Source organism: Pongo abelii, chromosome 2 (assembly GCF_028885655.2).
Source record: "Pongo abelii isolate AG06213 chromosome 2, NHGRI_mPonAbe1-v2.0_pri, whole genome shotgun sequence".
Lineage (NCBI taxonomy): Eukaryota > Metazoa > Chordata > Mammalia > Primates > Hominidae > Pongo > Pongo abelii.
The window spans coordinates 106,820,564-106,846,431 of NC_085928.1; the positions used below are offsets into that span (position 1 = coordinate 106,820,564).

The 25,868-nt window shown below is 40.4% G+C and overlaps 1 protein-coding gene across 11 annotated transcripts in view; it reads left to right on the forward strand.

Moving 5' to 3' along the window:
• SMARCC1 (SWI/SNF related, matrix associated, actin dependent regulator of chromatin subfamily c member 1) overlaps positions 1–25,868 on the forward strand; it is a 196,820-nt gene that overhangs the window by 138,184 nt on the left and 32,768 nt on the right. For all 11 annotated transcript variants that reach the window (XM_024244357.3, XM_054550867.2, XM_054550863.2 and 8 more), the window contains 4 exons: positions 5,695–5,750; positions 8,392–8,506; positions 9,182–9,336; positions 22,247–22,381. In XM_024244357.3, coding sequence (XP_024100125.2) covers positions 5,695–5,750; positions 8,392–8,506; positions 9,182–9,336; positions 22,247–22,381 — 461 coding nt within the window. The remainder of the gene's footprint in view (positions 1–5,694; positions 5,751–8,391; positions 8,507–9,181; positions 9,337–22,246; positions 22,382–25,868) is intronic.

The window sequence follows — 25,868 nt, forward strand, 5'->3', positions numbered from 1 at the left end:
TTTCTTTTGAGACAGTGTCTTGTTCTGTCACCTAGGCGGGAGTGCAGAGGTACAATCATAGCTTATTGCTGCAGTCTCAAACACCTAGGCCCAAGTGATCCTCCTGCTTCAGCCTCCCAAGTACCTGGGACTACAGGTGTATGCCACTGTGCTCAGCTAATTTTGTTTTTTATTTTATTTTTTTTCTGTGTAGAGGTGGGCTTTTACTATATTGACCAGGCTGGTCTCGAACTCTTGACCTCAAGCTGTCTTCCTACCCCTGCCTCCGAAAGTACTGGACATTACAGGCATGAGCTACTGCGCCCAGCCTTAATTTTTATTTGTTTAGAGACAAGGTCTCCTGTCACCCAGGCTGGAGTGCAGTGGTGATCATTTCTCACTTTAGCCTTGCACTTCTAGGCTCAAGCAGTCCCTTTTCCTCGGCCTCCCAAGGAGCCAGGACCACCGTATCACCATGCCCAGCTAATTTTTAATTTTTTTGTAGATATGGAATCTCACTTTGTTGCTCAGGCTGGTCTTGAATTGCTGGCCACAGTCCTCCCACACCAGCCTTCCAAAGTGCTGAGATTATAGGCGTGAGCCTCCCATGCCTTGCATTTTGGGGTTTTTTATAATCCCATCTGCATTTAGTTGTTTAGTTTTTTGTTCAGCTCTCTTCATTATTATATTACAGTGTGTCTTAATGGGTTATGTATTTCATTTGAACCAAGTATTAGAACATTACCAATAATTTGAATCATTCTGTTCCTTCCATATCTTCTCTCACTTTCCCTTTCCCAACACTAAGCATCTTGAAGTTTGAATCATTCTAAATACTGTGAAAATAACTTTTATCACAAACATAAATGTACTTAAGCACTGTGTGACATGTAATTTTGTTTTTAAAGTTTATAAAACATGGTATATTCAGACTTTATTTTTTTCTTGGACCTCTAAATGACCATGTCAGACTTCCGAGACTTGCTTTTTTTTTTCTGTTTTGTTCACTCCATATTATGTTTTTAAGATGTATTCATATGGTTACATTATGCATGTAGCCATTTATTTTCACTGCTGTAAAATCCTCTTGTGTGATTCTAATCCAGTTTAATTATCCATTCTATTATTGAATGAGCAGTTTGGGTTGTATCCAGTGGTTTCTATGTTACACATGCATGTACTGTCTTGTATATGCCTCACAGTGCACATACACAGGATTTCCCTTAGATGCAGGGCTACTCAAAAAGTGATTGGTCAACCAGCCGACATGCCAAGATAAGGAGCTTGTATCACTAAGCTTGCTGTCTATATCATTTGTCACTTTTTCATCAGATGAATTTGTCAGTGAAGGAAGAGTAGTGAACATTCTTGAATATTGAACTTTGAACACTTCTTGCTCAACTCCTTATTTTGTTGTGGACAGGTTCTATGAGTAACAATATTTTAGGAAATTCCAGTTTTTTGTTTCTTTGCTTGCTTTCAGACAGGGTCTTGCTCTGCCACCCAAACTGAAGTACAGTGGTGTGATCACAGCTCTCTGCAGCCTCAACTTCCCAGGCTCAGCAATCCTCCTGAGTAGCTGGGACTACAGGCGTGCACCATCATGCATGGCTAATTGCTTTTTGTTTGTTTGTTTGTTTGTTCGTTTTTTGATAGAGACAGAGTCTGACAATGTTGCCTAGAGTGGTCTCAAACTCCTGGACTCAGGTGATCCTCCTGCCTCTGCCTCCCAAATTGCTGGGATTATAGGCATGAGCCACCAAACGTGGCCTGGAAATTTCAGTTTTTTTCCCAAAGCGTATGTACTATTTTACATTTCAGGCAGCAACACTTGATCCAGTCCTTCCTGGTGTTAGACTCTCTGCTGATCTAGCAAGCGTAAAATGACATTTCATTGTGGTCTTCTATTAGGTGTTTTTTTGGGGGGGGGGGACAAAGTCTCGCGCTGTTGCCCAGGCTGGAGTGCAGTGGCGCAATCTCGGCTCACTGCAACCTCTACCACCCGGGTTCAAGCCATTCTCCTGCCTCAGCCTCCTGAGTAGCTGGGATTACTAGCATGCGCCACCACATCCAGCTAATTTTTGTACTTTTAGTAGAGACGGGGTTTCACCATGTTGGCCAGGCTGACCTCGAACTCCTGACCTCAAGTGATCCGCCTGCCTTGGCCTCCCAAAGTGTTGGGATTACAGGTCTGAGCCACTGCACTGGGCAAAACCTAGTATCTTTTCTTATATTTATTGGATATATGTACTTCTGTAAAGCAACTCTTCCTGACTTGCTTACTTTTGTATAGTATTTGCCTTTTTCTTTATAGATCTTATGTACTAATCTTTTGCAAGTTACTACACTACATATTTTCTTCCATTTTGCTACTTCTTTCTTCTTTTTTTTGGAGTCTTTTAATGAAGAGGAGAAGTCCTTGATTTTAATAGTTATATGTTTCAGGGATGGATGTGATAGCTCACATCTGTAATTCCAGCACTTTGAGAGGGAGAAGCGGTTGGATCGCTTAGGGCTAGGAGTTAAGACTAGCCTGAGCATTTTAGTGAAACCACCATCTCTATCAAAAAATAAACAAAATTAGCCAGACACAGTGGTGCACGCCTGTAATCCCAGCTACTCAAGAGGCTGAGGTGGGTGGATCAGTTAAGCCCAGGAGTTTGAGGCTGCAGTGATCTATGATCTCGCCACTGCACTTCAACCTGCATTACAGAGACCATTTCTCTTAAAAATATACATAAAAGTAATTTTTAAAAAGTGATGTTTGTCATTTTTATCCTAAATGCTTTTTGTGTCTTGTTTAAGATAACATTCAAGTTTTATTTTTTCACGTGTCTTTATCTAGATTTTTTTTGTTAACATATCAAAATGTAGCAGTTGGTTTTTTATGGTAGTTTTATAGCTCACTACCTTCCTAAACCGTATCATTATTTCTAATAAATTTTCTGCAGATTTTTGTATGTAGACCGTTTTACTCTGTGCACATTTTAACTATTTTCTTTTCAGCTTTCCTTTTATTCCTTCTTTTTCCCTTTGAAATAGGGTATCACTCTGTCATCCAGGCTGGAGTGCAGTGGCAAGGTCTCAGCTCACTTCAGTCTTGACCTCCCAGGCTCACGCGATCCTCTTCCCTCAGCCTCCTGAGTAGTTGAGACCAGGTGCTCATCACCATGCCTGGCTCGTTTTTGTATAGTTTGTGGACACGGGGTTTCACAGTGTTGCCCAGGCTGGTCTCAAACTCCTTGACTCAAGTGATTCACCCATCTTGGCCTCCCAAAGTGCTAGGATTACAGGCATGAGCCACCACGGCCAGCCTAATTTCTTTTTCTTAATTGACTGTGTTGGCTTTGGCCTGTATGACAATATTGAAGGGAAATAGTAATATTTGTATTCTTATCTTGCTCTTAATTTTATATAGAGAATACTGTTGGCATCTTTCAGTGAAGAATGTTATTTGTTGTAGGATTTTTGAGAACAGCCTTTTGGAGATCAGGAACCTTCCATGTAGCCTTGATTTTCCAGGAGTTTATAATGGACAGTCCTGAGTTTTGTCAGATACTTTTCAATGCATTTAATTAAATAGGTTTGTAGAGTACTAATATTAAGTCATCCTTGATATTACTCTGTCTAGTATAGATTTTCTTTTTTAACATATTGCTCTATTCTGTTTTTATATAATTTGCTTAGTTTTTCATTTGTGATTACAAATGAGATTTAGCCTAATGTCCTCTAATATTTCTTATCCGTTCTCCCTGTTTGATTTGTGAATCAAAGTTATACTGGTATCACAGACTGAGGTAGGGGAATTCCCTCTTTTTCTATTCTCTAGGAAATATTATGTAAGACTGTAATCATTTTTTCCCTAAGAGTTTGGTAGAATTTCCCAGTATAAAACATCTGGACCTGTGTATTTTTAAGTTTTATAGTTATTTCAGTTTTTCTAACTAATGTAAAGACAATTCAGGACTTCTTTTTCTTCTGGAATCAGTTTGATAAAAATAAATTTTTAGTAATTTTCCCATTTGATCTAATTTTTAAATTTTACTTGGAATAAAATTTTTCAGAATATACTATCACTTCCTTTTTGACCTTGTTCTGTCATGATCTTTCATCCATTCCTCATATAGTTTGTTTATGTTATCTCTCTCTTTTCTTGATCAGTTATATTTATCATTTTTATTCATCATTTGAAAGAACCAATGTTTGGGAATATTAATTCTCGTGTATATTTTTCTAAATCTCCAGTGTATTTTTTTTCTGTTTTCTTTTTTTCCATCCCTACCTTCTATATTGTTTTCTTTTTCCACTATCTCATAAAGGACATGGAGCTCATATACTTTGAGCCTTTATTTCTTTTCTGATTTAAGCCTAAGGCTTTACGTTCTCTGTAATTACTACTTTTACTTCCCACAATTAAGTTTCCATGCATAGAGAAGTTTATTGTTATATTTTAAACATCTAATTTCATTGCATTGTGGTTGGAGAAATTGATCTGTATGGTAGTGGTTATTTGAAATTTGTGAGGACTCACTTTGTGACCTAATTTGTGATCGCTATTTTTAAAATGTTGTGTCAGCTTGAAATTAATGTGTATTATTGCCTAATTGGTGGATGTAGAATTCAGCATGTGTACATATGTACCATCTTTTTGTGTTCATATCTGCTCTATATCTTATTGAGAGGTGTATTCAAATCCTTTATGATGATGTTTGTCTTTGTTTCTTCCCTGCCACTCTCAGTTTTTGCTTATATGGTTGGTTGGTTGGTTGGTTGGTTTGTTTTGAGATGTAGTCTCACTCTGTCTCCCAGGCTGGAGTGCAGTGGTGCAATCTTGGCTCACTGCAACCTCCGCCTCCTTGGTTCAAGTGATTCTCCTGCCTCAGACTCCTGAGTAGCTAGGGCTATAGGTGCACACCACCGCGCCTGGCTAATTTTTTTGTATTTTTAGTAGAAACAGGGTTTCACCAGGTTGGCCAGGCTGGTCTCGAACTCCTGACCTCGTGATCCAGCCGCCTCGGCCTCCCAGAGTGCTGGGATTACAGGCATGAGTGGCCATGCCTGGCTGCTTATACAGTTTGACATTAGTTTATTAGGTTCCTAAAAGTATAGAAAATTAATAATTTTCTCATATTTGAAATAATAATTTTCTTATGTAATTTATTGATATGTGCCTCTGTTATACTGTGCTGGTTTGTGTCCTGTCTAGCCAAAATGTTATCCTCTTGAGATTTCAGTGAATATCTGGGTCAGTAGTGTTTCCCCAGTACCTGAGTCAAAATATATACTTGTCAGGCATCTGTTAAATAATAATGAATTATTTTTATTTTGCCTTTATATTTTAATACATACACAAAATCGAAAATCCTAAGCAGACAGCCTAGTTCATTTCTACAAATTCCAGACCTAGAAACAGAGCGTTACCAGCACCCTAGGACCTCCCCTTTCCCAACTGAATCTGCTTTCTGTATAACTCACCCCTTCCGCCTGTTAACCACTGTTCTGAGTGCTGACACCATAGATTACTTTTCACCTGTTTTTGAACTTTATCATACAGTGTGTGTTGTTTTGTGCCTGACTTCTTTTGTCAACTGTATGGCTATGATATTCGTATGTATTACTGTATATATTTGTATTTCAGACACCCTCACAGCTGTATAATAATAGCTTTTACCTTTTTCCACATTGGAGTACTTGTTCTTATTCTTTTACTTGTAGAAGGAGCTGAAGAGGAAAAAATGGAAGCCGACCCTGATGGTCAGCAGCCTGAAAAGGTAAAGTCTCACAGCAGTAAAACCACAGATAGCATGCCTTTCAGACCATAATGGTTTGTTTTTTGGGTGTTTTTGAGTCCCTCTTAGGGGACTCTAAAATAATTCTATCAGCTACTTGGACTTTGCTGGTTTAAGGTATAGTTCTCATAAGATATAATATAGGACATTTTTCATTTGTTCACTGGGGAGAAGGTGTATTCACTCCCTATCCTCTTCTTTTATATTTTAAACATCTAATTTCATTGTATTAGAAGAAGAAGGAATGTGAATTTCCCACAAAAGAAGAGGAAACATGAATACACAAGTTGGGAATATGAATACAAAAGTTGTGGTTCTTGGCCGGGCGCGGTGGCTCATGCCGTAATCCCAGCACTTTGGGAGGCTGTGGTGGGCGGATCACAAGGCCAAGAGATCGAGACCATCCTGGCTAACATGGTGAAACCCCATCTCTACTAAAAATACAAAAAAAATTAGCCGGGCGTGGTGGTGGGCGCCTGTAGTCCCAGCTACTCAGGAGGCTGAGGCAGGAGAATGGCATGAACCCGGGAGAGACGGAGCTTGCAGTGAGCCGAGATCGCGCCACTGCACTCCATCCTGGGCGACAGAGTGAGACTCTGTCTCAACAACAACAAAAAAAGTTGTGGTTCTTGTGAATATAGAATTTTAAGGTTTGAGTCCTATTCTTGTGCCAGAAGAGAATAACAGAAAAGTGATTTCCTATGAGGGCTAACTGCCTGCAGAAGAATCTTTAGAAAAGAATGAGAAGATGACATATGAGGTAGGTTTTAAAGAGTAGGTAGAACTATAAAGTTTGAAATAGAGATTAGAAAATCAAAGATTCCCACTAGTTGGGGAGGAGAGACACTAAAGCCAGTGTGTGAAGAGCTTCAAAGTAGCCAGTGTGTTAGTGGCTCAGTCTCTCTTCTGTAAATGTAAAAGTCTCTACAGGAGACTGTAAATGCATGATGGGTGAGGCAGAACAGGAGGTTACAAAGGTCAGGATGTGGGCCTTTGTATTCCTTTTTTTTTTGAGACAGAGTCTCACTCTGTCACACAGGCTGGAATGCAGTGGCGCAATCTTGGCTCACTGCAACCTCCGTTTTCTGAGTTCAAGCAATTCTTCTGCCTCAGCCTCCCAAGTAGCTGGGATTACAGCCACGCACCACCACATCCAGCTAATTTTTGTATTTTTAGTAGAGACGTGGTTTCACTATGTTGGCCAGGCTGGTCTGGAACTCCTGACCTCAGGTGATCCACCCATCTTGGCTTCCCAAAGTGTTGGGATTACAGGTATGAGCCACCACGCCCAGCCTCTGGGTTGTATTCCTAATACTGTTACTGCACATAGGGAGCAGTCAGTCACAATTTGAGTGAATATATATAAGCCAAGATTGAAGGTCTTGATTATATGTGGTATTCTAAAATTGTATATAGTTAAGGGGAGGGTGAGGGTAATAATGAAATTGATTATAGTTCCTGCATTATTCTAAAGACGATATTTGTACTTCACATTTTTTATTTCATTTAATTCCTAAAAGAGTTTCAGCTGGGTGTGGTGTCTCACACTTGTAGTCCCAGCTACTTGGAAGGTTGTAGGATCACTTGGGAGGCTGGAGGATCACTTGAGACTAGGACTTTGAAACCACCCTAGGCAACATAGGGGGACCCTGCCTCTAAGCAAACAATATAGCCTCATGAAGTCAGTGATAGTTGCGGTTTTTTCAGTTTCTAAAGCATGATCACTGATGTTCTCTCATGGTTCTTCCTGAAATTATTAGCAGATGGCTGTATTAAAAGACTTTGTTAACTTTTCCAGCAGCATTTCAACTTGCTTCTTTGTTGATGGTGTGACATTTAAATGCTCTTAATTCTTTAAATAAATCAGTAATTATTAAGTACACACACACACACACACACACACACACACACACACACACACACACACACACACACACACACACACACACACACACACACACACACACACACACACACACTTTGTTGTGGTGGTGGTTGTTTTTGAGATGGAGTCTCACTCTTGCCGCCTAGGCTGGAGTGCAATGGTGTGATCTTGGGTCACTGCAATCTCCGCCTCCCGGGTATTCAAGGGATTCTCCTGCCTCAGTCTCCCGAGTACCTGGGATTATAGGTTCCCGTCACCATGCCCGGCTAATTTCTTTTTTGTATTTTTAGTAGAGACAGGATTTCACTGTGTTGGCCAGCTGATCTCAAACTACTGACCTCAGGTGATCTGCCTGCCTCGGCCTCCCAGACTGCTGGGATTACAGGTGTGAGCTACTGCGCCCAGCCCGGCCTGTTTTTAATCAACAAATAATATCAGTTAATTCCCTTCACATTCCTCTGGGCGTTGTAACCCTTGCTTTATAGCAGAGTATGCAGAGAGGGCAGCGACTCTGTGCTTTGGAGGAACATGTTATGAGCACTCAAGTGTTGAAGTGTTAAGAAGCATTGCTCGGAATTTATTAGTTCTTTTCCAGCTGTTCTCTACAAGTCACTTTTGAATCTAGTCTACTTCTTGCCAAAAATATTGGAACCTTTTGCTAGTCTAAGATAATTACTCATAAAAAGGTCTAGGGTTTTTTTGCTCACTGCCTGTCCTCTTGTTTTGTATCCCTTTCAGGCAGAAAATAAAATGGAAAATGAAACGGATGAAGGTGATAAAGCACAAGATGGAGAAAATGAAAAAAATAGTGAAAAGGAACAGGATAGTGAAGTGAGTGAGGATACCAAATCAGGTAATTTGAGGAAACTCAGATATTATTATGTAAAACTGTAAAAGGCACTGGAGAAATGAAGGTGGTTTATATAGAAATATTTCCTCATTTATTTTGGGTTTGTTTCTTAATGTAACAATAACTGTGTAATTGAGTTTCATTCACATAGGTACTAATACTAATGCTGGTGGCTACACTTTTTCTCTGTGCTTTTAACATGTAGAAGAAAAAGTTATTCAACAGTATTGAAGTCACCTCACAGACTTCCCATTTCATTTTCTGTGTCAGTTGCTGATACACCCCATCATGCCTGTCAGGCTTAGAGAAGTAGTCTGTTCTCCGCTTCTGATTTCCTACAGACTCTAGAGTTCCTAGAGCATTTCATTGACTGATGAGCAAGTATGTTGGCCTTAGACTTAGTTCCCCTGAATTTTCCTTTAAATATATATATCCAAGGGACCTCCACATAGAACTTAGCAAAATGATAGGAAAACAAGTGTACTGTTTAGAAAATATGTCCCCAATAGAGGCAAACCTAAATGAATGGAGTGGCTCAACAGAACTCTTAAAAAGAAGAAAAAGGCATTGACATCTCTTTGTCACATCAGTCCTAGTTTGTTATGGTGGTGGAGGTAAGAAGAAAGATGGATTTTCGAGACTGGGCACGCTAGTAATAAAGCTTTCTGATATTTTCAGAAGAAAAGGAGACTGAAGAGAACAAAGAACTCACTGATACATGTAAAGAAAGAGAAAGTGATACTGGGAAGAAGAAAGTAGAACATGAAATTTCCGAAGGAAATGTTGCCACAGCCGCAGCAGCTGCTCTTGCCTCAGCGGCTACCAAAGCCAAGGTTTGCCCCGACAGCCCTTTTCCAGTGCTCTCTTAAGGCATGAATGGTCGTATTGTTTTTAGTTAATTGGGAACATTTAGTATAAAGAGCTTTGCTCCCAATAGTAGATGACTATTTGCTTGAATGGCATTTCTAGGTTAAGAAATCCACAGGCAGGAGGAGAGTTATAGAAATAGTAGATCCAGTCTAAAGGGTGACTTTTTTCATTCCATTCATTGTACCATTTAGCCTTGTAAAGACTGCAGAGATTGAAGGCAAATTTTAAAGTCTCTTTAAGGAACTGATTATCATTTTGTTTTTAATTTGCCTGCAGAACTTATCTTGGACTATTGTTCCAATAATTTCTACCAGATTGAAATATTTATGATTTTTAAGACAAAAACCTGTTTCCTTGCCTAAATACTTCACCCTGATCTTACAGACTGAAAGGAGAGAGAGAGACCCTAAAATAGCTCTTTTTCTTCTTGAATTTGCCAGCTTTTCTGGGGGTGGTTTTTTCTATTTATAGTATTAGCTGCAGAGCATATTTAAGAAGACATGAGAATGTTATTTTCCTCTCTGTGTTAATTTAGCATTTTAAGTAATTCTAAACATGAATATGTAAAGTTTTTAAAAATCTTTTCCCCTGTTCTTCATTCGACTTCAGAGGTAGTTTCCTTCCATTATAGGATACCACATTTCAAGAAACAGTGATTACTAGAACATTGCTAATCATTTTATTTTGAACTGTTCTTGATCTTTTAATAAAGATGCTTTTTCATGATCTTTAATTCCCCAGATCATTCAGCTACTGTGAACTACTTCTCTAAGTGTTTAATCTGATGTGATGAACCAATTCAAACTACAAGATTACTGTTTTGAATGCCCACCCATCTGACATAGATACAGACAATGGAGGTTAGGGAGGTGTTTACAGGCCGCAGCAAATGCTCAGTCAACCCAGACAGTTACTCCGGCTGATCATTGTTATTATACTAACTGGAAGTCCTACAAATTTATACTACCTGCCCTTTTCCTAATAACTAAAACTAGCTAATACTTCCTAATAACTAAAATTAGCTAAAGAATCAGAAAGATATCTCCTGTCTGATTCTTTAGCTAATTTTATTCTATCTCCCCTACATCCCCCTCACCTCTGGGAAGTTTTGAGGTACATGCTTGCTTAAGTGACAGCTAATATAACTTGACTCTTTTTCACCATTTGTCTGGTTTTGCACTTTCATTGCAAACATCTTTTTTAGTCTGTCTTCTGCTACCCTGGAGTGTTTGGGCATCTCTTTGTCTCTGAGCTGCTCAAGTTCTTACTGTAATACTGTCATTAGATGTTTTAGAGACCTTAAGGATTATCGTGGTCATAGTATCTCACATTTTATATATATAGTATCTCACATTTTATATATATATATATATATATATATATATATATATATATATATATTTTTTTTTTTTTTTTTTTTTTTTTTTTTTTTGAGACAGTCTCACTCTGTCCCCCAGGCTGTAGTGCAGTGGTGTGATCTTGGCTCACTGCAACCTCCACCTCCTGGGTTCCAGCAATTCTCCTGTCTCAGCCTCCCAAGTAGCTGGGATTACAGGCATCCACCACTATACCCAGCTAACTTTTGTATTTTTAGTAGAGACAGGGTTTCACCATATTGGTCAGGCAGGTCTCGAACTCCTGACCTCAGGTGATTCACCTGCCTCAGCCTCCCAAAGTGCTGATATTACAGGCATAAGACACCGTGCCCGGCCTCTCGCATTATAAATGAGGAGCTAGAGGTGGAGAGGGCTTTCTCCTTTGTGCCCTTCCTCAGTCTTCAAACCTGCAACCTCGGCTCATTTTTGACTCCTGGTTCCTTCATTTTCCGTAGCTATTCAGCCAGCAAATTTTTCATGGTGCTTTAAATCACCTGCTAATGTTCAACTGCTCACTCAGGTCAGCATCCCTTAATCTTTTGCCTGTCTCCTCAGTCCCATTCTCTAACCCGCAGCCAATGTAATCTTTTTGCTTTTTAACTTGTTCTTAAGTATAACTCACATTCAAATAAATGGACATACTTAAGCCTACACCTTTGTGAATTTTTGACAAACTGAGCCCACCCATGTCACAAGCATCCATTTCAGTAAACAATGTTACCAGCCCCTCCAGAAGCTTCCTCTTATTCCAGTTACTTTGCCTTCCCTGGAGAGTAATCAGTAGTCTGCCTCATTACACGGTAGATTAGTTTCTCCTTTTTTTTTTACTTCATATAAATGGAATCCTACATTATGCGCAGAAATCTTTAAAAATGCAAATAGGAACATGTTACTTTCTTCAGTAACCTCCCTATCTCTCTCTGGCTACAATTTCAAACTCTTTAATAGAGAATTTAGGATTTTTCTATAATCAGGACCCTACTTAGTTCTCAACCCTCATTTCTTACCTGTCCTTCCTGAACTGTTTCTTGTAGTTCTGCCAAACAGAATTTATTCTTTTATCTCTATCTAAGCTTTTTCGGACATTCTTTTCTTACAGAGCATGGTTTTTTCTTCCTATTATTTCTCCTCTTTAAATTTTTTTGTAGAGACTGGGTTTTGCCATGTTACCCAGGCTGGTCTGGAGCTCTTGGGCTCAAGAGATTTGCCCACCTTGACCTCTCAATGTGTCAGGATTACAGGTATGAGCCACCTCACCTGGCCAGTTTCTCCTCTTGATACCACTGTGCTATGCTTCAGTATATGTTGCCATAGGAAGAACTAAAATGGTAGATTACCTTTTAAAAGTTTCACGAGGCTGGGTGCAGTGGCTCACACCTGTAATTGCAGCACTTTAGGAGGCCAAGGCAGGAGAATCAGTTTTGCTCAGGAGTTCAGGACCAGCCTGGGCAGCATAGTGAGACTCTATCTCTACAAAAAATAATTTTTTTTTTAAAGTTTCACAAATGCTTCATGATATTTTCCTCTGACCTCGTAGCTGTTACTGTGTGCAACTTTGGGCACAAAGATTTATCTGGTATACACTACTGATTATCTTACAATAGCTTGACTCCTTCACTGCAGAGAAACTACTTTTATGGATCATTTGGCCTGCCCCTTCACTATTCCATACAAAATTTAAAAGGTGTCCAAAGAAGAATTTCTCTCCAGGTCATTGAACTTTCACTCCCTTGTCATCAGTCACTCTTCCTTCTATTTACTAGGAGCTTGTATCTTCATTCTCAAAATACCTAGGTTTCCCTCTGAGTTATGAAAGTGTACAAATGCTCATGCTGCACGACTTGGTACATGTGAACCCTTCAGTGCCACTTACAGCTGGGATCTGATAAATTTGATAGCACACATAATCATTTTCATACTACATGGTAATTAAGGGGGTAAGGAATTCACTTAAATTACTATAATTAATATATAACTTATATAGCCAATCCAAGTTTCTCTTATTCTAATTTTCTTTTTCTGTGTCTATAAACAGCTTTGTTATTAAAAGTTTTCCTTAAGAATCTTTTGTCATACTGACGTGGAGTGATAATTAGAGGTTCTAGGTCTGTCTCCTAAACAAATGAGGTGGCATGCTTTATGGCTTCTGTTATTGTCCCCTGAAAGGTTCTTCAAGAGCATGTCCATTTTTTCATTGCACCTGCTGACAAGCTGTGAATTGTCTCAACTAAAGGAGTGGTGTGTGGGTGTAAGCAGAAGTACCATTGTTTGGGTGCTCTAGATCCTTTCTATCTGGGTCTTCAGGCTTAGAGAAGAAGGAAGGCCCCAGAACTATTGCCAGGATAAACTATAAATCCCCCATATTAGAGCATGTTCTCTTTTTGTCAGCAATAGTAGGTTCAGTTCTTCCAAGAAAGCAGAGATCACATTTTCTTAAAACCACAGATATTTCCTTTGAATTTATTCTACAAACCACCCCATTTACACGTTTTTCAAAGTGGCAAAAGTAGGTTTGTATTCGTGGCAACGTGGTAATTGGGTATTAGCTCTGGGACAACGGGAAGACTCTTACCCCCCAGAAATGTCTCATGACTTGATGCATTGTTTCTGCAATTTCTCATTCTTTTCTTTCTCTCTCTCCTTCTCTCTTTCTCTTTCATGCATTCTTGCTTTTTTCTCTTTCTCTCTCCTTCTCTCTCTCCTTCTCTCTCTTTTTCTTTCTCTCACTCTCTTGCTTGCTTGCTTGCTTTGTCAGGGTCTTGCTCTGTCACCCAGGCTAGAATGCAGTGATGTGATCACAGCTCACTGTAGCCTCCACGTCCTGTGCTCAAATGAGATCCTTTCACCTCAGCCTCTCAAGTAGCTGGTTCCACAGACATGTGCCACCACACTCAGCTAATTTTAAAATTTTATGTAGAGACGGGGTCTCCCTATGTTGCCCAGGCTGGTCTCAAACTCCTGGTGCCAAGGAATCTGCCCACCTCAGTCTCCCAGTGTCCTGGGATTACCGGTGTCAGCCACTGCTTCCAGCATGAAACTCTTTCAGAGGTGTGAAAATTGTCATTGTATACTTTAGTCACAAGGCATTAGCAGACAAGGGTTGATAGAAATTGATTTACACTAAGCATGTTAATCGTTGCTACCATACCTTAATAATCCTCTCAATGTGTCAGGAAAAAATAGCCCATTTGATCATTTTGCCTACAGTTAGTCCTGTTCAGTTTCATTTTTGTATGACTACGTAGAAACTACTTCTGTTCTACTCGTTAGAATTCATGCTTTGTAATGCAAAATTGGCCTCAACCCTATTCCAGCCGGATTATTGCTTCTCGTTAATCATTTATCACCGGTTGTTTCTCCTATGTTCCATATATCAGAGGTCCCCAACCCCAGTGGCCTGTTAGGAGCTAGGCCACACAACAGGAGGTGAGTGACAGGGCAAGTGATAGCAAGCATTACTGCCTGAGTTTTGCCTCCTGTCAGATCAGTGGCGGAATTAGATTCTCATAGGAGTGTAAACCCTTTTGTGAACTGTGCATGCGAGGGATCTAGGTTGTGTGCTTCATATGAGAATCTAATGTCTGATGATCTGTAGTGTAACAGTTTCATCCTGAAACCACCCCCCACCCCCACCCTGCCCCGTGGAAAAATTGTCTTTCACCCTCTTCCATGAAACCGGTGCCTGCTGCCAAAAAGGTTGGGGACTGCTGCCGTATATCTTCTGTGGCACCATCCCAAGCCTCATCATTCTTCTCAGGCTCTATAAAGCCAATATGTGAAAGGTTGGGCCTCTCCCTGTAGCTTCTGCTTGGAACACCCTGGTCATCACTGTTGCCAGACCTTTCAAGAATCCGTAATCTGAGCATCAGCAATATTCCTGTTTCAGTTATTTATTGCTGTGTAACCGATGTAACTACCTTTGAAGTTAGTCATTTAAAACCTCTGTCATTTTATTATCTGTCATGATATTGCAGTGAGGAACTGGGGCAGGCTTAGCTGTCAAAATGTGCTCCATGTCGCATTGACTAGAGTCACTCAGTACTACCTCATCGCTGGGCTATTATAGAGGGCCAGAGACAACTTCATTTGTATGCCTATGCCTAGGCTGAGATGGCTACCATCATTCTCTATACATCCTTTCTAAGAAGCTGGTGTAAGGTAATCTCAGGAGTAGTTGGACTTTTTACAAAGCTTAGAACTTTGAGAGAAGAATGTCACAAGCAGCAAGAAGGAGGATCTGCCAGTGTCTTATGACTTGGAACCCCAAACTGACACAGCATAATTTCTGCCCTACTCTACTGGTCAAATGTTCTGTCCAAATTCAAGGTAAGGGGACACAGAGCACAGCTCAAGGTAGAAGATGTGCCACCTTAACCCTCCACAGTCTACTCTCTTGTCATAAATTGTATACCCTTCCCCCACTGAAAAATAGATCTCTCATGGCTTTCTTTATCTCATTATGATATCAAGCTGAGGTTGGAGGTCTCGGATCTTATGTAAATCAGGTCCACATACAGATGAGGCTCTTTAGGAGTGGTTCCTATTTACAACTTCTTGAATGCTGATACTATAATTTGAAGATTTTCTGGACTAGTATAACAGGGGTGAGACACATCAAGGTTAACTGCACTCTGTTCAAGGAGGGTTTGAATTGGAGACACAGAGCAGTCATAATTGATGGCAAATTTGAAATCTAGCCAGGCACACATTTCCAGTTCCTTCATCAGGGCCCAGTCCTACTCGCAGAATTGTTCTCCACAGTTTGACTTGGCCCTCTGGGCTTTCAGTTTTTTCTTCTGAGTCTTTTTCCTTTTCCATTAAAAAATTAGCAGAGTTTTGCACTGATTGCCTGTCTTGGCCTGCATTCTACTTGTTGTAGGCCCAGTTTATGTTCTTTCTACTTCAGTTCAAGGTGTTATAATTTTTTAAGAACTTTATGGGATTTCTGTGTTTAAAATGTAATCCCCACTTTGGGAGGCTGAGGTGGGCGGATCATTTGAGGGTGGTCAGGAGTTCAAGACCAGCCTGGCCAACATGGTGAAACCCCATGTCTACTAAAAATACAAAAATTAAGCCAGTCATAGTGGCACGTGCCTGTAGGCCCAGTTACTTGGGAGGCTGAGGCACGAGAATCACTTGAACCTGGGATTTCAGTGAGCTGAGATCACGCCACTGCATTCCAGCCTGGGGACAGAGTGAAACTCTGTCTCAAAAAAAAAAAAAAAAAAAAAAAAAAAAAGTGATTCCCGTTAGACAAAAGCCACACCAATGTTTTCTTGCCTACATAGTTCCCTTTTTGCCCTAGTCTTAGTTAAGATGTTTTGAGAACAAAGCCCCCAATTTTTGCCTAGTCTTAGTTAAGATGTTATGAGAACAAAGCCCTTAATTTTTGGATCCCTTTTTGTCTAGTTGGAGGGATCTTAGATTTGTAGCTTCAGTAATGATGATGCAAAGAAGCTGAGAGGTGAACTTGTAGAGGTGACACAGAAAACTAGTTTAAAACTAGGGACAGTGGTTAGAAACAAATATTTCAGCACAGTGATATGAGCTAGGCAGAAAACAAAAGCAGAGGCAGTTATTGCTGAAAGGTCATAAAGAGCTTGGTTAGGAAATTGTGGGACAAGTAAGCGTCCAAACATGGGGCTTCAGAAAGGAAAGAGTGTTGTAGGCAGAATAAAAATAAATATTGGCTGTGTGAAAACTTTCCAAATTTGATGAAAACTTTAACTTACAGACCTAAGAAGCTCAATGAAAGAATATATATATATATATATGAGACATGCTGTAAAGATGTTTAGACCCAGCGCAGTGGCTCACAGCATAATCCCAGCACTTTGGGAAGCTGAGGCAGGAGGATTGCTTGAGGCCAGGAGTTAGAGACCAACCTGGGCAACAGAGAGAGATCCTGTCTCTACAAAAAGTTTTTAAAGTTGGCCAGGCATGGTGGTGTGATGCCTATAATCCTACCTACTTGGGAGGCTGAGGCAGGAGGATCTCTTGAGCCGAGGAGTTTGAGGTTACCGTGAGCTGTGATCTCACCGGCGCACTTCATCCTGGGCAACGGTGAGACCCTGTCTCAAAAAAACATCTAAAAGATGCTTAGAGGCCCTCATGTCTAGTAGAAAGGTCTAAGGTATATACTCAAGACTCTTAGAAGTTCTACTATAAATACCATTCAAAAAGCTTTATAGCTGCACCTCGAGCTCTTTACCCTGAGGTCATCCTTTGCTGGTAGTGCTCTGGATTGGATCTTTCTCCCAAAGCCATTTCTTAGCTTCAGACTCTTGTTGGAAGGAACCAGAGATGAGAAGTAATGTTTTATTCAAATCCCACTTTTTCATATTTCCTCTAAATTCTGCCTGAAAACCTAATAGTTGCTTCTTTACTTCCATGCTCTTCTAGCTGTTTACAATAAAATAGAAAAAGAATTTTTCCATGGCCTGGAAATGCCCCAGCCATATCCACAAGTTTATTAATTACCCTTTCTATTTCCACATGACTAGAGATGATGGTGTTTCCAAAAGTTGTGCTACTAGATAATAAAGATCTATTTCTTCAACCTTCAATACTATTTTCCTCTCTGTACTTTATTACCTAATGATGGTTTTCTTAAAGCCGTTTCAGCTTGCACCGACTATGTGGTCCCAAAGCCAAAGAGAAACATTTTAGGTTTCTGTTACAAAAGCTCCCCATTTCCAGATACCAAATTATTTTACAATAGCAAAATTGAGTAGTTTAAAACATAACAATTGTATTAAATCTCATAATTTTGTTAAATTTTAACACCAAACAGCTGGGCAATTCTGCTATATGTATCAGTTGAGTCATTTAGTAGTATTAACTTCATAGGTAGGTTTATGTAGAAGGTCTGAGATGGCTTCATTAGAATCCTAGTCCTTGGCAGGGGTAACTGAGTTTTTTTTCCGCTCCATGTAGTCTCAGAATTTCCCCTTGTGGTCTTTCCAGCAGGGTGATCATACTTTGTACATGACAACTTGAGACTCCCAGAGGGAACATTCCAAGAAACAGGACATGAAAGTTTCCAGGATTGTAAGGCCTGGGCTTAGAAAAGGCTACCACTAATTTTTATTGAGCAAGGCAGAGAGCCTGTCTTGATCTGCCTCTTAATGAAATAAAGGCCAGTGAACTTGTGGCCATCTTTAATCTACCACAAGTCCCTTCTAAGCATTACCCAGGAAAGTATCCACTCAAGTATCAATTATTCCAAAGATGCATTGGAAAATAACTAATGGTCCTTTGGGTTTGGAATTTTAATTTTTAGTTCCAGCTCTGCCATTTACTCGTCTCTTTTTTCTTTTTCCTTTTTCTTTTCTTTTTTTTTTTTAAAAGATGGGGTCTCGCCAGGCACGGTGGCTCACGCCTGTAATCCCATCACTTTGGGAGGCTGAGTCAGACAGATCACATGAGGTCAGGATTCAAGACCAGCCTGACCAACATGGTGAAACCCCATCTCTACTAAAAATACAAAAATTAGCCAGGCTTGGTGGCAGGCGCCTGTAATCCCAGCTATTCAGGAGACTGCAGCAGGAGTGTCACTTGAACCTGGAAGGCAGAGGTTACGGTGAGCCGAGATCATGCTACTGTACTCCAGCCTGGGCGACAAAGCTAGACTCTGTCTCAAAACAAAACAAAACAAAACAAAACAAACAAAAAAAAGACGGGGCCTTGCTCTGTCACCCAGGCTGGAAATGCTGCAGCAAGATCACAGCTCACTGCAGCCTCAAACTCCCAGACTCACGTGATCCTTCCTCCTCAGCCTCCTTGAGTAGCTGGGACTATAGGAATGTGCTACCACACCTGGCTAATTTTTTATATTTTTTTGTAGAACGGGGTCTCATTATGTTGCCCTGGTCTCAAATTCCTGGCCTCAAGCGATTCTCCTGCCTCAGCCTTCCAAAACACTGGGATTACAGATGGTAGGCAACTGCGCCTGGCCTGTTTTCAGTGGACTTCTTGGTGGTACAAATGTTTTTAATTTGATGAGGTCCAACCTAATTTTCTGTTTTATCATTTGTGCTTTTTACATGTCTCGAAATCTTTGGCTTAAGCTAAGATCATTTAGATATACTTTGTTTTTTCTTCTAAGAATTTTTTAGTGTATACTTTTATATTTAGATCTATGATCCACTAAGTTAATTTTTGTGGGTGGTGTGAGATAGGAGTCCAAATTCATTCTTTTGTATTTGGATATTCAGTTTTCCCAGCTCCATTTGTTGACCTACCCCAACCCACCTTTAAACTTTCATTATGGAAGTATTAGAATATATATAGAAGTAGGCTGGGCACGGTGGCTCATGCCGGTAATCCCAGCACTTGGGGAGGCCGAGACAGGCAGATCATTTGAGCTTAGGAGTTTGAGACTAGACTGGGCAACCTTGCAAAACCCTGTTTCTACCAAAAATACAAAAGTTAACTGGGTGTGGTGGTGTGCGCCTGTAGTCCCAACTACTTGGGAGGCTGGTGTTTCTTTTTTTCCCTTTCTTTTTTTAAAATTGTAAAAATAAAATAAAGAAAAATAAAGAAGGGATTTTGCCACGTTGGCCAAGCTGGTATCAAACTCCTGGCCTCAAGTGATCCATCCACCTCGGCTTCCTGAAGTGCTGGGATTACAGGCATGAGCCACAGCGCCGGCCCAGACTCTGTCTTTAAAAAAAAAAAAATACAACATATACAGAAGTAGACAAAGTAGTAAAATATTGTCTGCATACACATTATCTAGCTTTGGTTATCAACTTCTTACCAGTCTTGTTTCATTTGTCTCAATTTATTTTATTTTTTGAGAAAGCGTCTTGCTCTGTCGCCTAGGCTGGAGTGCTGTGGCGCGATCTTGGCTCACCACAGCCTCTGCCTCCTGAGTAGCTGGGATCACAGGCGTGTGCCACCACATCCAGCTTTTTTTTTTTTTTTTTTTTTTTTTTTTTGTATTTTTAGTACAGACAGGGTTTTACTATGTTAGCCAGGCTGGTTTTGAACTCCTGGCCTTCTGTGATCCACCCGCCTTCCCAGAGTGCTGGGATTATAGGCGTAGGCATGAGCTTCTGTGCCCAGCCTCAATTTATTTTTGAATCATCGCTTGCCCTATAAACTCAGAGTTTCTTTCTCAGGTTTGGTCTGTGACTTTTGAATCTAAGGTCTTTATCTTTTTCTGATACTACATTACTTGAGCTAGAACACATACCTCAGTAGCATGTGTAGGAATTGAACTTTTTAGTCCTTGATTTCAGGAATGTCTGTTCTATATTCACAGTGTTACAGATTGCTATACAGGAAATTCTAGTTAGAAATTCATTAGCCCTCAGAGTTGAAAGGCATTTTACCATTGTTTTCAAACATCTCATTTTACTTTTAAGAAGTCTGATACAGTCCAATTTTTTGGGTAACCTGTTTTTTTGGGAAGGTGCCTTTCTGAAAGCTTGTAGGATTTTCTATGTCTTGTGTTCTTAAAATTTCAGTAATGTTTCTTGCTGTGGATCTTTTTAATTTTTTTGATACTTGCTGCCTCTTTTATTTTATTTTATTTTTTATTTTTTTTGAGACGGAGTCTTGTTCTGTCACCAGGCTGGAGTGCAGTGGAGGGATCTCGGCTCACTGCAACCTGTGCCTCCTGGCTTTAAGCAGTTCTTATGCCTCAGCCTCCCAAGTAGCTGGGATTACAGACGTGCACCACCACGCCCAGCTAATTTTTTAATTTTTAGTAGGGACAGGGTTTTTGCTGTGTTGGCCAGGCTGGTCTCGAACTCCTGATCTCATGTGATCTGCCCACCTAGGCCTCCCAAAAGTGCTGAGATTACAGGCGTGAGCCACCACGGCTGACCAATGACCTGCAGTTTTAAAAGGAAATATTTTGGTATTATTTTATTGAATAACACTTGAGGACCCCCTTTCCACCTACCGCTCCCCCCACCAAGTTCCTGCATAAATCTCAAAAAAAAAAAAAAATACCAGAAACATTTTCTTTCAAACCAGCTGAGTTCTAGGAGTCATAGTCTCATAAAAATAGTCCAGAAATTGATAACATTATTATCTTCAAAGGAAGAGTTACTGATGTATAGCTGACAGAAGTGAGGGGGAGACTTACTTTTTATTTTATACCTCTTTGTAACTTTTCAGTTTATATCATGTGCATAAATGTTTTTGTTCAAAAATATAAATTGTATAACATTGTACAATGATAATGCCTTGAATTACGTAATATTTATTTAAAGTTTTGGTGTCATTGATGTAGCTCATTGTAGTTTAGGGTGGCAGACATGATCATTAATAGCTATAAAACCTCATTGTCACCTCTTGTCTACATTTCTGAATCTTTTTGCAAATGGGTCTCCATATCTGTAAAACTACAGTTTTTATTTTCAACTGTAAATGAATGAAAAATTAGGCTTTCGTCTAAGTGTTAGGTCTCAGCATAGTTCCCAAAAGCCTGTATTAAGTTGCATGGTTGCTCCTAGGTTCTATAGGAAACCTAAGATCATTAAGAGATCAGTAAAATAGCCACTCCATGCTATTTCTTAAGACCTTGGTAAGATGCGTGCTGTGACATGCACAGCTGTGGCATGTCACAGCTACTCAGTTGGCTTAGGCAGAAGGATCACTTGAGCCCAGGAGTTGGAGGCCAGCCTAGGCAACATAGGTGTTTTTTTTCTTACGAAGAACGCTGCTTCTTTAAAAAAAAAAAAAAAAAAAGCCTTGCGTAGAAGCAAGATAAACACATAAATTCAGCAGACATAATAAAAGTGAATGAAAAATGGTGCTGGGAGTTTGTTGGGGAAGTTCTTGGATGACGTCTGTAGAGGGTGGAATTGATTACTAGCTAGTAGTTAGGGTCTTCAGCAGATATAAGTAATGTGGCATCTTCCTGTTTGTGCTGTTGAGTTGGCAGGAAGCATTCACCATCAGTCTTGTGGCAAAGGAGTGAGTCTTCCAGAGTACCTTTCTGTTTAGTACTGTATTTATTTTTCCAGCTATGGACCTGGACCTGGAATTACAGGTCAAATATTGTTTTCCCCTTTGTTTCCACACATGAGGACTGCTCACCAAAGAGAAGGGAGAGGCTTTGTATAAGAGTGTCAGGTGCCGTCCTCAGCAGCCTGCCTGCCCACCCACCCCTAGAAAAGTTTTAGGGAGGAAAGGATAGTGAGGGGACAGACCGAATGCCAGGATGGGGTGGTAGGTGGCAAAGTACCTCCTGTCCTCATCTTTGGCCCATCAGGGTCCTGGTTTGCCCTCTCCTTCTTGATAGCCCTTTTGAAGGTAGTAGTTTACCACATGAGGCATTTCCTTTAATCTTTTAAGGGTTGATTTATCTCTATAAGGACCAGAAATTCAGAGACAGTTATTTTAGATTGTACGTTACAAAGGAGACATATAGAGTACCATTGTAAATTATATAATCTCTACTTTGAATATTGTCAGCATTTTCTTAATGTTCTTTAAGCAAATGTTTACCTAAATAGCTTGCATGATCTTTTACCCTTAGCACCTGGCTGCAGTGGAAGAAAGAAAGATCAAGTCCCTGGTAGCTCTCTTGGTTGAGACACAAATGAAGAAACTAGAGATCAAACTTCGACATTTTGAAGAGCTGGAAACTATCATGGACAGAGAGAAAGAAGCTGTAAGTATTTGGAATTTTATAGTGGCTTTTTCACAATTAAACCTTGGTCACTTTTCACAAAACACAAGTTAGATAAAATAAATGGTAGCCTGTTCTCTTGGTCTCCATGGCTGACTTCTGTCCTTTTTTCTATGTTTGATTTGCCCTTTCAAAAGGATTGTTAGCCAGTGATGTTAAATAAAAGGCACTCTGTTAACTCTCTAAAGCGAATTATCTAAATCTCAGCTTCTTGTACATGTTGGCTGTGAAGATACATGATGATATTAAATTCTTCACTCTACAAAACTTAGATCTTAGAGTTATTTCATTACCTACTTGTTACCAATAAAGTAGAAACTATAACTCTTATCTGAGTCAGGGATTTACTTTTTTTTTTTTTTTTAAGTTTTAATTTTTATTTTAGATTCAGAGGTACTTGTGCAGGTTTGTTACATGGATATATTGTATGATGCTTAGGTTTAGGCTTCTATTGAAGCTGTCACCCAAATAGTTAACATAGTACCCAATATGTAGCTTTTCAATCTTTCACCCTTTTCTCCTCTTCCCGTTTTGGAGTCACCAGTGTCTATTGTTTCCATGTTTATGTCTGTGTATACACAGCGTTTAGCTCCCACTGAAAACTGAGAACATGCGGCATTTTTTGCTTCCGGGTTAATTCACTTAGAATAATGGCCTCCAGCTGCATCTATGGTGGTGCAAGGGACATAATTTCATTCTTTTTTTTATTGCTGTGTAGTATTTCATAGTGTATATGTACCACATTTTCTTTATCCAGTCCACTGTTGATGGGCACCTAGTTTGATTTCATGTCTTCGCTATTGCGAATGGAGCTGCAATAAACATGCATGTGCGGGTGCATTTTTGGTAGAACGATTTATTTTCTTTTTTTTTTTTTTTGAGACGGAGTCTCGCCCTGTTGCCAGGCTGGAGTGTAGTGGCACAGTCTTAGCTCGCTGCAACCTCTGCCTCCCGGATTCAAGTGATTCCCCTGCCTCAGCCCCCAGAGTAGCTGGGACTACAGGCACGTGCCACCACGCCCAGCTAATTGTTGTGTTTTTAGTAGAGACGGGGTTTTACCATGTTGGTCAGGATGGTCTCTATCTCTTGACCTCATGATCTGCCCACCTCAGCCTCCCAAAGGGCTGGGATTACAGGCGTGAGCCACCATGCCCAGCCGAACAATTTATTTTATTTTGTGTTACTGGGTTGAATATTAGTTACATTTTTGTTTCTTTGAGAAACCTCCAAACTGCTTTCCACAGGGGCTGAACAGTCCTGTTCAGTCAATGTACAATCTCATCAGCAGTTATATAAGTGTTCAGAGATTTTCTTGATTCCCTGACTTCTTCAAAATAAATACTAGAAAGGAGAACTTAATCTCATCTTGAGTTAGGAACCTAGTTTTCTGTTATCCTCTCTCAGATCCATCCTTGGGCTTTCTCACACTTCTCTTCCCTCTCCTATACTGAATGGTAGCTGGAAGTAGGCCCATCCTGAGTCTTGTATGTAGCATTCCCGGGAGCAGAAACTTTTGACATAAGGTCATGGGCCAAATGGGACCAAGAGAATTATGAAAAGGGCCAAAAGTGAGAGTGGAAGTCATAAAAAGTAAGAAATTTAGAAGCAGAGAAACATTTGGTTTTCTTGGGAGAAGTTCTGGAGAAAAAGAGATTAAGTAAGCTCTTAGTGGGAAAAAAAAAAAAATTTTTTTTTTTTATTTTTATTTTTTTTTTGAAACGGAGTCTTACTCTGTCACCCAGGCTGGAGGGCAATGGCATGATCTCGGCTCACCACAGCCTCTGCCTCCTAGGTTCAAGTGATTCTCCTGCCTCAGCCTCCCGAGTAGCTGGGATTACAGGCGTGCACCACCACGCCCAGCTAATTTTTTGTTTTTTAGTAGAGACAGGGTTTCACTGTGTTGCCTGGGCTGGTCTCGAACTCCTGAGCTCAGGCAATCTGCCTGCCTCAGCCTCCCAAAGTGCTAGGATTACAGGCGTGAGCCACCGCACCTGGCCAAAAATAAATTTTTGTAATGAGTTGACTAGAGAAAGAATTAGTGACTCCCTAAGCATGGGCTAAATTTGAGCATTTAGTTAGGACTTTTTCCCTCTGACTATTTTGACTTTTTTATCTACATAAGAGATTCTGACTCCAAATGGTAGAACTTTAAAAAGAAATTATTCCAGAATACTGATCATTTTAGGATTTACATTTGCTAAGTATCTTCTTGCATTATTTAAAGTGTTTCTTAGTGGCCAGTCCAAGCAAGTCCTCTGTTGAACTCCTCATGATGAGTAGCCCAGTACCTGTCACCATAGCCCATATCCATTTTGTCCTAAGACCAGCTGGCCCCAAAAGTAGGAAGAGGCTGCTTCAGTAGCTCTCCTACCCCAAGTCTATACCACCCTACCCTCAGTTCTCTGATTAGGAAGCAGCCTAGTCAGGGACTTACTGTGCTTCTCACTCCATGCTCTACATCTGTCATTGAGCTTCTGTCTTTGTAAGCATCTCTCACACCATTGACTGTCTCCTGCCCCAGGAGCTTATGAGACCCCGGTTTCATCTCTGTCACCCTCTGTGTATGCTGGACCAAATGCAGGCTTCTTCACAGCCTTACTCTCTTTGCCACCTGTTTGCATCCTGCTTCTCTGGCCAAGAAGGCCCTTTGCCCCACTTTTTGCCTACCTCCTGCATTCCTCAGCTGTGGGTGGCATGGCCTTCACATTTACTGCTGTGGCAGCTTCACAGAGCACTTAATTGCACTGTAATCACCAGTTCATGGGTTCGCATTTCTGTACCAGAGTATATACTTTTTGAGGGCAGGGACTTAATCAGATGTCTTTGTTAACACAGAAGTAGCACATCACAGGCCCTTACTTAAATGAGTGTGTGCCAGCATTGTTGCCGTAGTTGGGAAAGTGGAAAGGATAATCCACCCTTAGAGACTTAGTTTAATGGGGGGAACAGTCAACAAATAAGGATAATACAGTGTGTTTGTATAGTACAGCAGTTGTACATATGCTGCTATGGGAACAGAAAGGAGGAATCCCCAGGAGATGGGGAGAGGGAGAAGTTATCAGAGAAAACGTCCTACAGGTGGAGCTTTAGGGAATGAGTCTTTGTGTTTATCTTTCTCTAATAAGCTTCCCTTTTGACATTTTACAGATTTTCTTAGAGGGCCTGGAGTAATAGGGGGCTATAATATAGTGGAGTGGATTGTTGGCATATGCAAGATTCAAATGATGGTTGGGTAGATCCCACTGGCAGTAAGACGTCTTGCTGTCATTTGCAAAGCATAACTGATCCATTAGCCTTGAATATTGAGTCAACCCTGAGCACTTACAGAATATATCTAGTTTGGCAAGGAGCTCTTTCCTCAGCACTAAGTTGCTTTCTCTTCAAAGAATGAACCTGCAGGTCCCCCGGTTTTTTAAACCTTCTGATGGACCTGTTGTCTGTCCCCTAAGAATAGCAGAGTTCGCATCCC